The sequence below is a fragment of the Aphidius gifuensis genome, linkage group LG4, assembly GCF_014905175.1.
Source record: "Aphidius gifuensis isolate YNYX2018 linkage group LG4, ASM1490517v1, whole genome shotgun sequence".
NCBI classification, from domain to species: domain Eukaryota; kingdom Metazoa; phylum Arthropoda; class Insecta; order Hymenoptera; family Braconidae; genus Aphidius; species Aphidius gifuensis.
Genome location: NC_057791.1, coordinates 815,392 through 828,561, shown reverse-complemented (window position 1 = coordinate 828,561; position 13,170 = coordinate 815,392). Strand labels below are relative to the sequence as shown.

At 25.0% G+C, this 13,170-nt stretch overlaps 5 protein-coding genes across 5 annotated transcripts; 3 read left to right on the top strand and 2 right to left on the bottom strand.

Moving 5' to 3' along the window:
* Positions 1-255: 255 nt before the first annotated feature.
* LOC122853684 (DNA polymerase alpha catalytic subunit-like) lies at positions 256-2,108 on the top strand. Its single transcript, XM_044154101.1, has 5 exons — positions 256-362; positions 494-537; positions 620-1,069; positions 1,302-1,363; positions 2,097-2,108. The coding sequence occupies exons 2-5, from the start codon at positions 519-521 to the stop codon at positions 2,106-2,108; spliced, it is 543 nt and encodes a 180-aa protein (XP_044010036.1). The 5' UTR covers positions 256-362; positions 494-518.
* Positions 2,109-2,230: 122 nt separating this feature from the next.
* On the top strand, positions 2,231-5,867 carry LOC122854268 (DNA polymerase alpha catalytic subunit). The gene has a single exon (XM_044154756.1). The coding sequence runs from the start codon at positions 2,231-2,233 to the stop codon at positions 5,852-5,854; it is 3,624 nt and encodes a 1,207-aa protein (XP_044010691.1). The 3' UTR covers positions 5,855-5,867.
* Positions 5,868-6,087: 220 nt separating this feature from the next.
* Positions 6,088-9,099, bottom strand: LOC122854267 (zinc finger protein 567-like). The gene is made up of 4 exons (XM_044154755.1): positions 8,617-9,099; positions 8,074-8,529; positions 6,483-8,000; positions 6,088-6,413 (listed from the first exon to the last, which is right to left on the bottom strand). The coding sequence occupies exons 2-4, from the start codon at positions 8,206-8,208 to the stop codon at positions 6,174-6,176; spliced, it is 1,893 nt and encodes a 630-aa protein (XP_044010690.1). The 5' UTR covers positions 8,209-8,529; positions 8,617-9,099; the 3' UTR covers positions 6,088-6,173.
* A 967-nt stretch (positions 9,100-10,066) lies between these two features.
* Positions 10,067-12,289, top strand: LOC122854264. Its single transcript, XM_044154752.1, has 5 exons — positions 10,067-10,228; positions 10,736-10,864; positions 11,489-11,668; positions 11,750-11,915; positions 11,988-12,289. Exons 2-5 carry the CDS (start codon positions 10,753-10,755, stop codon positions 12,187-12,189), a joined length of 660 nt encoding a protein of 219 aa, XP_044010687.1. The 5' UTR covers positions 10,067-10,228; positions 10,736-10,752; the 3' UTR covers positions 12,190-12,289.
* Positions 12,081-13,121, bottom strand: LOC122854266 (peptidyl-prolyl cis-trans isomerase NIMA-interacting 4). The gene is made up of 3 exons (XM_044154754.1): positions 12,987-13,121; positions 12,797-12,916; positions 12,081-12,729 (listed from the first exon to the last, which is right to left on the bottom strand). Exons 1-3 carry the CDS (start codon positions 13,089-13,091, stop codon positions 12,571-12,573), a joined length of 384 nt encoding a protein of 127 aa, XP_044010689.1. The 5' UTR covers positions 13,092-13,121; the 3' UTR covers positions 12,081-12,570.
* Positions 13,122-13,170: the final 49 nt, after the last annotated feature.

Genomic DNA, 13,170 nt, shown 5'->3' with positions numbered 1-13,170 from the left:
TTAATCGATAATTTATCATTAATTATTAAAAATTATTTATTATAATTAATAAAACTAAGTTTAACTACTTAATTAAATATAATTATAAAATTAATATTTAAATAAATTAACAGTAAAATATGTGAAATTAACAGCATCAATTATTAAAAACGATAATCGATATTGACAGTTAGTTGATTGGCTGATTGTCTTTTGTTGTAAATAATTCCCGCCAAATCCCGCCAAATATATTAATAATTTTATTATTATAAAACAAAATAAAAACACACGCAACATCAACAGACAACAGACGATCACTTGTAAATTGTAATTTGTTTGTTGTCGAGCCGACAAAGGTGGACAAAGCCAGACAAACATTTAAGGTTTATAATAAATATAAATGTCGTTATTAAATAATAATTGAATTTTAATTTTTCAATAACATTATTTAATAGTTATTATATTGTTTAAATTGTTAATAAATTTATTTTATATTTTATAAATTGAATTTAAGGTTAACGTTAAATTAAAAAATAACAATGGATATTGATGAAAGTCGTAAGTTTTTTTTTATTAATATAATAATTATAAAAAATTAATTAATTAATTAATTAATGTATATTTAATTTAATTTTATTAGCATCAAGTTCTGGAAGAGCTAAAAGAGAAAAAAAAGACAAACATGGTCGTGCTGCTGCTTTTGAAAAATTAAAAAAATTAAAAGGAACAAAAAATAAATATCAAGTTGATGAAATTGTAAATGTATATGATGTAGTTGATGAAAAAGAATTTTCTAAAAAGCAAACTGCATTACAACAAGAAGATTGGATTGTTGATGATGGTGATGGTGGTTATATTGAAGATGGTCGTGAAATATTTGATGATGATATGGATCCAGACAGTATACAAAAAAATTCCAAGGAAGCTAATCGTTTAGTTGGTCCTAAAAAACGTAAACGTGATGAAGCTACAAAATCAAAAAATGCTGGTGGTAATATTATGAGTATGATTCAAGGTATGCCATTGAAAAAAAAACGTGAAGAAACAAGTCAAGTAAATCATGAAAATATATTGGAAATAATGTTGCAAGATCTTGAAAAAGAAAAATCATCATCATCATCATCATCTCAAAAGCCAAAAGTTAATTCAAAAAATGTATTCAAGATTGCATCAACATCATCAACACCAAAATCAAATCCATTCAAACCATCAACATCAACAACAATAACAATTGATGATAATGATGATAATTATTGCCATTGAAAAACGTGAAGAAACAAGTCAAGTAAATCATGAAAATATATTGGAAATAATGTTGCAAGATCTTGAAAAAGAAAAATCATCATCATCATCATCTCAAAAGCCAAAAGTTAATTCAAAAAATGTATTCAAGATTGCATCAACATCATCAACACCAAAATCAAATCCATTCAAACCATCAACATCAACAACAATAACAATTGATGATAATGATGATAATGATGTTAATATGGATGACAATATTGATGATAATGATGATGATGATTATGATGATGCTAATATTGATGACAGAATTAATGTTCTTGTTTCATCATTGAAAACTGTTAAAAAAGATGATAAACAAAAACAAATAAATGGCTCAACAGCATCAACATCATCAACAGCAGCAACAACAATAATTGATAATGATAATGATGATGATGCTAATATTGATGTTCTTGTTTCATCATCGAAAACTGTTAAAAAAGATAATAAACAAAAACAAATAAATGGCTCAACAACATCAACATCATCAACAGCAGCAACAACAATAATAATTGATAATGATAATGATGATGATGCTGCTAATATTGATGTTCTTGTTTCATCATCGAAAACTGTTAAAAAAGATGATAAACAAAAACAAAAAAATGGCTCAACAACATCAACATCATCAACAACAGCAACAACAATAACAATTGATGATGATGATGATGTTCTTGTTTCATCATTGAAAACTGTTAAAAAAGATGATAAACCAAAACAAATAGATGGCTCACCACAAAAGCTATCTAATAATAAGAAAATAGTAAAAAATATATCACCAACAAAATCTGATTTTACAGATGATTTTGATGGGGACATTTGTGATTTTACAGACATTGATTTAATAGAAAAAAATGCATTAACTCCATTGGCTGATAAACCAAAAGATACTGATGAGACAAAACCAGTTGATATTAAATTTGGTAAAGTTCTTGATTCAATTGATGAAAAGCATTTGAAAGCTTTAATGATTAGAAAAAGCAAAACACAAAATTCATCTTGTATTAATAATAATAATAAATCAACAAATTGTTCAATTAAATCAAGTACAATTGATAATTCAAGTTTATTAGATAACAATGAATTTGAAAAACTTGTTGCATCAATTGATCAGGATAAATTATATGCACAAATGATAAATAAAAATAGTAAAAAAATGAATAAAATTGTTGATGAAAAAATGACTGCAAATGAAGAAAAAATAAATATTCCATTGATTAAAAATAACGAAGGAGAAATGTTATTGAGATTTTATTGGCTTGATGCTATTGAAGATCCTCAAAATAAACCAGGTGTTGTAACACTATTTGGTAAAATATATATTAATAAAACAAAAACATATGAATCATGTTGTGTAATTGTTAAAAATATACCAAGAAGAATATATTGTTTACCAAGAGAAAAAGTTAAAAAAAATAAATTAAATGACAATGAATATGAAAATAATACAATGGAAAAAGTTTATGAGGAATGGAATGCTGAAGCAACAAAACGACGTATAACAAATTATCGTTGTAAAAAAATTTTAAAAAATTATGCATTTGATCGTGAAGGAACACCATTACAATCAGAATATCTTGAAGTTAGATATCCAGCTGAATTTCCACCAATTGAATCAACATATTCTGGTGAAACAATTGAACATATATTTAATACAACAGTTAATCCATTAGAGTTATTTTTAATTGAACGTGAAATAAAAGGACCATGTTGGCTTGAAATAAAATCACCAATACAAACTGATAATTTTAATACATGGTCAAAGTATCAAGTAAATTGTTTAAAAATGGAAAATATAAATGTTTATAATTCAAATGATAATAATAATAATTTAAATATTCCATATGTATCAATGGCAACAATGAATATTCGTACAACATTAAATTCAAAAACACAACAAAATGAAATAACAATGATTGGTTTATTGTCAAATAAAAATTATCATATTGATAAGCCACCATTAAGACCACCATTTGATAATCATTGTTGTTTTGTTACAAGACCAAAAGATACACAATGGCCATTATATGCACGTGATAAAATTAAAAAATTTCAAGAAACTACAATAATTTTTTGTGAAACAGAAATTGAATTACTTGAAAAATTTCTTGATAAATATCAATCAATTGATCCAGATTTTATAATTGGTTATGATTGTGGTTTTCAATTTGATGTATTAATACGTCGTTTGACAAATTTAAAAATTAAAAATTGGATGCGTACAAGTAAATTAAAAGGTACATTTAATGTATTTATAAATGGTAAAGTTAATTTATCACGTTCATTTTGTGGTAGAGCAATATGTGATGTACAAACAGCAGCTAAAGAAGTTAATTTAAAAGTACGTAATTATGATTTAGATACATTATGTTCAACAGTATTAAAAACAAAAACAAATACAATTATTGATATTAAACCATGTGATTGTCCAAATTTTTATAATGAAATTATAAAAATAATTGGTTTAATTAAAATAACAATGATGGAAGTAAATTACATATTATCATTAATATGTGAAATGAATATAATACCACTTGCATTACAAATAACATGTATTGCTGGTAATGTATTATCACGTACATTAAATGCTGGACGTTCAGAAAGAAATGAATATTTATTACTTCATGCATTTCATAAAAAAGACTATATAACACCTGATCGTAAATTAAATATTAAATCATCAAATGCTAATTCAAGTAAAGCAAAATCAGCATACATTGGTGGTCTTGTACTTGAACCACAAAGAGGTTTTTATGATCAGCTTGTATTATTGATGGATTTTAATTCACTCTATCCAAGTATAATACAAGAATATAATTTATGTTTTTCAACAATACCTGGTATATGTTATCGTGATAATATTGATCCAATTAAAGATTTACCAAATGATGATGTTGAATTTGGTATTGTACCAACACAAATTCGTAAACTTGTTGAAAGTCGTCGTGAAGTTAAAAAACTATTAAAAACACCAAATTTAACAGCTGAATTAAAAATGCAATATAATATACGTCAACTTGCATTAAAATTAACAGCAAATTCAATGTATGGTTGTCTTGGTGCATCACATTGTCGTTTTTATGCTAAACATTTAGCTGCATTAGTTACAACAAAAGGACGTGATATATTACAAAATACAAAAGCTCTTGTTGAAAAATTAAATTATCAAGTTATTTATGGTGATACTGATTCAATTATGATTAATAGTAAAATTATTAATTATGATGAAGCATATGGAATTGCTAAAAAAATTAAAATTGAAGTTAATAAATTATATAAACAGATTGAACTTGATATTGATGGTTTATTTAAATATATGTTATTATTAAATAAAAAAAAATATGCTGCTGTGTCAATAAATAAATTGCCAAATGGAAAATATCAATATGAAACTGAAATAAAAGGTTTAGATGTTGTTAGAAGAGATTGGTGTCAATTGGCATGTGATACTGGTAAAAAAATAATTGATCATATATTTATGGATTTAACAATTGAAGAAAAAACATGTAAAATACGTGAGCTATTAAATCAAATTGCAAATGATGTTAATAATAATAAATTACCATTATCATCATATGTTATAACAAAACAATTATCTAAAAATCCAAAAGATTATCCTGATAATAAACAGCCACATGTTGCAATTGCATTGAGATTAAATAAAGAAGGTGGTAGAATGTGGAAAAAAGATGATACTGTACCATATATTATTTGTTTAGATACAACAACAAGAACACCAACAGAACGTGCATATCATATTGATGAATTTAAAAAAAATGATGAATTAAAAATTGACATTGATTATTATCTTAGTTGTCAAATTATACCAGTTGCTGAAAGAATAACACAACCAATACCAGAACTTGATGGTGGTTTTCTTGCTGAATCACTTGGTATTAAAAATTATAAAAGTAAAAATACGGCAAAAATGAATCAAGCAATTAATAATAATGATGATGATGATAATAATACAGATGAAGATGATTTAAAAAAATATGAAAATTGTGAATCATTTAAATTTACTTGTAGAAATACAACTTGTGGTGCTGTTAATGAAGTTAGAAGTTTCATGAGAGAGGATAATGTTGGATTAAAAAAACCAGTAATGCTTGAGTGTATTAATAAAAAATGTAAATTACCACCATGGAAATATGTTGATGTTATTAAAAATGATTTACAAACTACAATTAGATTAAAAATACAACGATATTATGGTCCAACAATTCAATGTCAAAATACCGAGTGTTTAAAAATTTGTAAGAGATTTGGTATAGGTAATGCCGATAAATCACCAACATGTATCAAGTGTCAAAAAGTTGGTATGATTCAAGAATACACTGCTGCTGATTTTTATAATCAACTTGAATTTTATGAACAGCTATTTAATTCGTCTAAAGAGGATTCAACAAAAGATCAACGTCAACTTAAATTAAACTATCCAGTTGAAATGATTAATGCTTGTAATTCACTTAATCAATTTGTTGAAAATTATTTAAAACACAATGCATATACAGCTATTAATTTTGATAGTTTATATTTTTTTACAAAAAAAAAATGCTGGGATCCAAGTTCATATCAGAAAGCGGTTTAACAAAAAAAAAAAAAACGTCAAATGTTTAAATTGCTTTTCATTTCTTTTACATTTTCTTTTTTACTTTTAATTAATATAATAACAATGTTGATGTGTTTTTTGTTCTGAATATGATAAATAAAAATAAACATTTTTATAATATTATTGCTTGATTAATTTTATTCAAAAAAGATATACAAATTTTATTTGTAAAAATAATATTAAAAAAATTAGCAAAGGATTTTATATATATTTTTTTTTTGCTATAAACATAATTAAAATAATAATTAAAGTGACGTATTAGTCAATTGATTGTCAAAGCTCAATAATAATGTTCTATTTATTTATTTGGAAGTATTAGTTCACCTTCAGAAATATTTGACATGTAAAAATTATAAGGTACATAATTTTGAATAGTAGGTAGAGAAGAATTGTAATAAGTTGAATTTCTTTCTCTAAAAATATTGTTGTTGTCATGAATAATAACTGGTGATGATGGTGCATCAATTGGAAATACTGTCTGGACAATTGTTGGAAGTTGAACAATTGATTGTGATGGTGCTGCGACATTTTGTATCAACTAAAAACAAATAAATTAAATAATAAATATCAACCAATTAATTAATTAATAATTAACAAAATAAATTACATGAATATTGCTTGCTGTTGTTGTTAATGTTGCTGGTGGTTCATGATGCTGAATATCCGATAGAATTGTTTCATTATTTTGCACATCAAGTTGAGGAACTTGTTGTTGTTGTTGTTGGCTCTGTTGTTGTTGTTTATTATTTTTTGCATTTGACGTATTAATTCCATGTCGTCTTTTCATGTGTTTATTATAATTTGGCCAATTTGTAAAATGATGCTGGCATTCAATACATGAATATGGTCTTTCACCAGTATGTTGTCTTCTGTGAGTTGTTAAAATACCTTTAAATCTAAATGATTTACCACAATATTCACATGTAAATGGCATTGCACCAGTATGTATTCTTGTATGTTCTCTTAATGTACCTTTTTCTCTAAATGATTTATTACAAACATTACAAATATGTTGTTTAATACCAGTATGTACTGTTTCATGTTTTTTTAATTGTAATGGTGTTTTAAATGATTTTAAACATTTTAAACATGAATGAGGTTTATCAATTGAATGAGTTAAAAAATGTGCTTCTAAATTACCTTTTTGTATAAAACTTTTACCACATTGATCACAAGTAAAATTTCTAACACCTGAATGTATTCTTTTATGTGTTACTAAATTTGGTTTTGTTGTAAATCTTTTACCACATTCATCACATGGATAACGATTTTTAATATTATCAGGAAGATGACAACGACTATGAATATAAAGTGCACTTTGTTGACGAAATATTTTACCACATGTTGAACATATAAATTTATTTTTTTCATCATTATGTACTGATGAACGATGTGTTTCTAATACTTTTTTATGTATAAATGTTTTATCACAATCTTTACAATTATATTTTGATTTATTTTTATGTCGTCTTACATGAATTAAAAAACCATAATATTTATCATATACTTTACAACATTGTACACACATATATTTTGGCTGTTGATTATGACATTTTTTATGATGTTCAACAAGTAAATCTAAACTTGCTAATTTATCATTACAATCAGTACACAACCAGTGATATCTATCAATTAATTCTTTAATATTATTATTTTTTTTTGATTTTATTATTGATTCTTTATCTGATTCTGTTCCTGTCATGTAATTATCTGGTATTTTTTTTTCATTAAATGATTCATCATCTTCTTCTTCGTCTTCTTCTTCATCATCATCATCTGATTCTGATTGTTCATTATAATTTTTTTTTGTTTTACAATATTTTAATTTTTTTTTATTTGTTTTTTCAATTTTTTTTTGTGATGAATTTAATTTTTCATCAACATTTTCATCTTCATCATCTGAGCTTGATGATTGTTGTACTGTTAAATTGTCAATTGTTGTTGTAGCTTGTTCATCTGTCTCATTATTTTTTTGATTATCCGACAAATCATTTGTTTTTTTAATTAAAAATTGACTTAATAATAATTGTGTTTCATTTGTTTTTTCATAAAAATCATAATATTTATCAAGTAAATTTAAACAATCTATGCATATTGTTACTGGTAATATATCTGATGCTTCAATCTGTCAATAAACATTAAAATATAATTATTAAAAAACTCACATATAAAAATTATAATAGTATTTTTTAAACTACCTTTATCTGCAAACATTTGATGATTTTTTTATCAATAGCCAATTGTTGTTGTTCTTCATCAAATATATCAACAACTGTTGTCTTTGTTTGACCACATAATCGACACAAATTATCATCCTTATGATCATCTACCATTATTATTATTTAATTTATACTTTCATTAAATTAAAAATAAACAAATATTATTTAATATAATTCACTTTCTTTGAATGACCTTGATGATGATGATGTTATTAATTTATCAGTAGTAATTGAAAGACGCCAAACTACAAGCAGACATTTTGCCAATTTTTCAATTGAATAACCCTTTCTCCAATTATTTATTATCAATATATATTAACCCTTTATTATTAATTCTTTAACAACAAGTAATCAGGTATTATTTGACAAGCTCCAAAAAATTTACAACAATGTATTTCTATTGTGTAAACAAACAAATACCAAAGTCCCTGTCAACTGTAATAATAGAGCAAACTGTAGTAAAAAATGTACTTAGTACTTGAGTAGTTTAGGTTGATTTAATTACAAAAAAAAATGGCTGACTTTTAATAAACATTATTACAAATATTTTGTTGTATTAATTTATTTCGATTTGAATTAATCGAACATAATGATTTATCAATATGTTCAGGTCTTGCAAAAGCTCCTGCATTATTTTAATTAATTATATTTATGTAAAAAAAAAAACAACAACAACAACAAGTGTCATGTACGAGTTACGACACAACGACCATTGTACAATGTACAGCTGTATTCTAAGCAAAAATAAACCGTCTTGTATTAGGATAGTAGAAACAGAGAGAAAGTATCTAAATAATATCTAATAGTATTTCTCGGGGTTGTGCTCTCCTGATACTTTTTGAGGCTTTACGACACTCAAAGACACTAAAACCCGTTTGAATTGAGGAACTTTTCGTTTTCGTTAGGGTTTATTTTATTTCACAATAGTAATAATATTTCTATCGTTTTCTATTAGCTGTAATAGAAAAAATTCTCTCCTACAATCGAAAAAGTGTCTAAAAATTGTCTTTTATATTAGGAGCACAAAATAAATGAGAAGAAATTATTAACTCCAGCTACATTCTCGTATATATTTTGTGTGTGTGCTACTAAATTTTATTTAAAACATTCTTAAATTTGATTTAAATTTAAATAAAAAAATTTATGCTAATTATAATATTTTGATAAAAAAAAAAAACAATTGCTTATTATTCAATTTAAAAATGAAAATTAATTTATTATAAATTAATTAAAATTTTACAATAATGATAAATAAAAAATTTGATTGATTGAAAATTAAGGAATATATTAAAGAATAAAAAAAAACACTCCTTAATATTTTTTTAATAAAAAAATATTGCGATTGACCCACATGATTTCTAACGGTAACAATTGATCTATTATCAATTTATTTACATAGTACTGTATAAAAATTAAAATAATGATCAATAAATTATACAAAAAAATCACATGATAATTTTTAAAAATATTTTTATGTTGTAATGATGATGATGATGATCACGAGGTAAAATGAAATGAGAAAAAGCGAGGTATATTACTTAAAATTCATGGGAGTTGTTTGGCGAAAGTTATAACTTGCCATGGGTTTGTCAAAGAAATATAATCCGCATTTCTTTGAATATATCTCCGGTGATCAAATATAAAATGAAAGAAAAAAAAAAAAAATCTCACCAAATGTTTGCTAAGTGCTTTTTAAATATATTTATAATAGTAAAATAAAATTCCAAAAAAGAGAAAGTAATGAAAAAATTTAATATTTATATTTTGGAAAATAAAAAAAAGGGACATGATTCATTTGCTTGATTGCTTGCTTGTTTTTCTTTAGTTGATTGGTTGGTTATTAAATTTCATAAATTGGGTAGGTAGGTATATGTTGAAAAAGACCGAAAAGAAAAATAAAAAAAAAAAAAAAGGAGTGGAGGTAAGGTGGTGGTTGAGACAACAGGTGGTTCTTTTGAATCATGACAAGTTGAATTATTTTGTAGAAATCCAAGTCAAAGCCAAGGTGTCCGAAATTGCGATTGAAGAAGACAAAATACCGATATAATATTTTTTTTTTGTTGGCAAGTGAATTGTATATAAATAGGGGTGTTGGTAGCAACACGAGTCACAGTTTACCAGTGATCTTACTCAGGTGAGCATCCTCAAGACCCTTTTTTTCCATTTTCATCTTTAAATTTTTTTATTACTTATTTTCTTATTATTTTAATAGCTTTTATATCAATTAAATTTCAACGATTCTGTGAAAAAGTGTGTTTAAAAAAAACAATTTAGTGATTAGATTTTTTTAAAAAATAATTATCAACAAATTAAATATTTTTTAAGCTAAAAAAAGTGAACAGAAAAAAAAAATATTAGTGAATTTTTTTAAATAAATTTTTTTAAAATACAATAAATATAATTTGGTTGTTTGAATATTATTTTAAAGAAATTCCAGTAAAACCGGTTTAAAAGAAAGTCTGTTCTTTCTGTTGCTTCTTATTTTTCCTTTTTTTTTTTTTTTTTGATTTATTAACTGAGAATTTTCGGTTGGTCTTTGAATAAAATTATCTCTACCTTTTTTTTTTTTATGGTTTTTCGTTTATCATTTATGTGGCATGGTCATTTGAAATTTTATTGATATATACGTTTAATTTTTCAGAATAAATAATTAACAAAATGTTGAGATTTGTTATTTTTGGTGCCTTGATGGCATTGGCTGCTGGACAATTTCCCAAACCTTCTAATTCAAGAACTTTGGAAGTTCCAATTCCTCAGCTATGTGCACAAAGTAAGTTGTAAATATATATTTTTTATTCTCCAAAAAAAAAACAAATGAATAATAAATTAAAATAATCCATTGAATTTAAATTGAATGGAATAAAAAAGAAACCGGATCCACCTGTAGGTCTTTGAATTTTTCATGGGGTCATTGAGATACTTAATTCCAAATGTCCACAGTCGCATAAATTACACGCAGCATTTATATCAATTGACATTTGGGAAAGTTGTCATTAGCATTTTGCATTATATTTATTTGAATGTCTAGGTCTTGGTTGGTTGTTGTCTGTGGGTCACGATTTTTGAGCTCATTGCAAATAACATTATTTATTTTTTATTTACAATGCGGGACTTAATTGATATTTACCTCAGCAAGCTAGAGGCCAATTGAGTTTCACATTTGTAAATTAATGTCACGTTTTAAATTTTATTTTGGCTATACTTACTTGTATTTCTATCGAGTGAAATTTATATAAAAGTAACAACACAATGATGATGATGATGATGATAGCTTCTTCCAAAGTGTGCCATAAGCTAAACAAATATAATGAAATATTTACAGTGAAAGTTATATACAAATATATATAAATTTATCATTAATTACTTTCTTTTTTTTATTTATTTTTTCCATTAGGAAAAATTCATGACACATTCAAAGGCAAGGGATATTACTTTTCATGGGCTGATGAAAGAACAGCTGGACAAGAAGTTGACTGGTTATCTGCTAGAAATTTTTGTAGACAAAGATGCATGGATTCAGTATCACTTGAAACCTCTGAAGAAAATGTATTTATCAAAGATAAAGTTGTCAGAAGTATGTTATATTATTTAAATATTTTTAAATGATAATTTAAAATGTATTTTTTTTTTGCTAAATGTTTAATTTTTATTTAAGATAATGTTAAGTATATTTGGACTTCTGGAAGACTTTGTGATTTCAAAGGATGTGATAGACCAGATTTGTTACCTCAAAGAGTAAATGGATGGTTTTGGACAGCTGTATTACAAAAATTAGCACCAACAACTGAACGTACTGAAAATGATTGGTCAGAAAATGGAGGGTAAGTTGACAAACATCATTTGAAATATAATATTAATGTTATTAATTTAATTTAATTATTAATTATCAACAGAATTGGATTACCACAACCAGATAATCGTGAAGTAATTCAAGGTGGAGCACCAGAAAATTGTCTTGCTTTGTTAAATCAATTTTATAATGATGGTGTCAATTGGCATGATGTTGCTTGTCATCATAAAAAACCATGGGTTTGCGAGGATAATCAATCACTTCTTAATTATGTTCAATTTACAAATCCAAATATTCGTCTTTAATGATTTAAAATTTTAACAAATCTACAATATTCATGTTTATTTTTTAACAGTGACTGATTAAGGCAGTTTATTTATTGAAAATTGTTGAGTTTAAAAAAAAAAAAAAAATGCATAATTTTAATATAATTTATCATTTTTTTTTTCCCTTTGTTATTGCTAAATCATTTTTAAAGTTGACAATACTATTATTTTTTCATGTCTTTATTGATACTTGTAACTTGATGCCTTTTTTTTTTCCTCATACAAAATTCTACCCTTAATTTTAATTTTAATTATTATCATCATCTTGTGTGTGTGTATTTTCAATAAAAAAAAAAACCATATTATTTACATAATTATTATTTTTAATGTACCTTTTTTGTTGTTAAACATTTTTAGCTATTATTTTTTACCCTCAACCATTATAATGTGATATCCATGTTTTGTTTTAACTGGTGGATCAGTGTAAATTGCATTTCCCAAAGTTGAATTTGGTAATGCAAATGCTGCATCTTGAAATGGACCAACCATTGAACCTCTTGTCATCCAACCAAGATCACCCTTATTTAAACAAAAAAAGAAATACATTAATTAAATTATCAATTAGCAGGTTAATTAACTAACTTACTCCTGAACGTGCTTTATCCTCGCTGTATGCTGCAGCAACTTCATTAAATTTTTGTCCAGCTTTTAATTTTTCCAATGCTTCAAGTATTTTTGATTGTTTTTCACATAATATATGTCTGACCTAACAATAAACATGTATTAATATTTATATTTATATTTTATTTATTTATAAAACAATAAATAATAGCTACCTTTACTGAATTTGCTCCTTTTTTTTCACCTTTTCCTTTATCACCATCATCACCACCACCTTTTGCTTTACCAGCTTTAGCACCTGCTGCTTTTTTTGGTGGCATTTTTAATTCAATTTATTATATTTATTTATTAAATTGTTATACACTTGTTGCAATAACAATTATTGTAGGCTAGAACCGG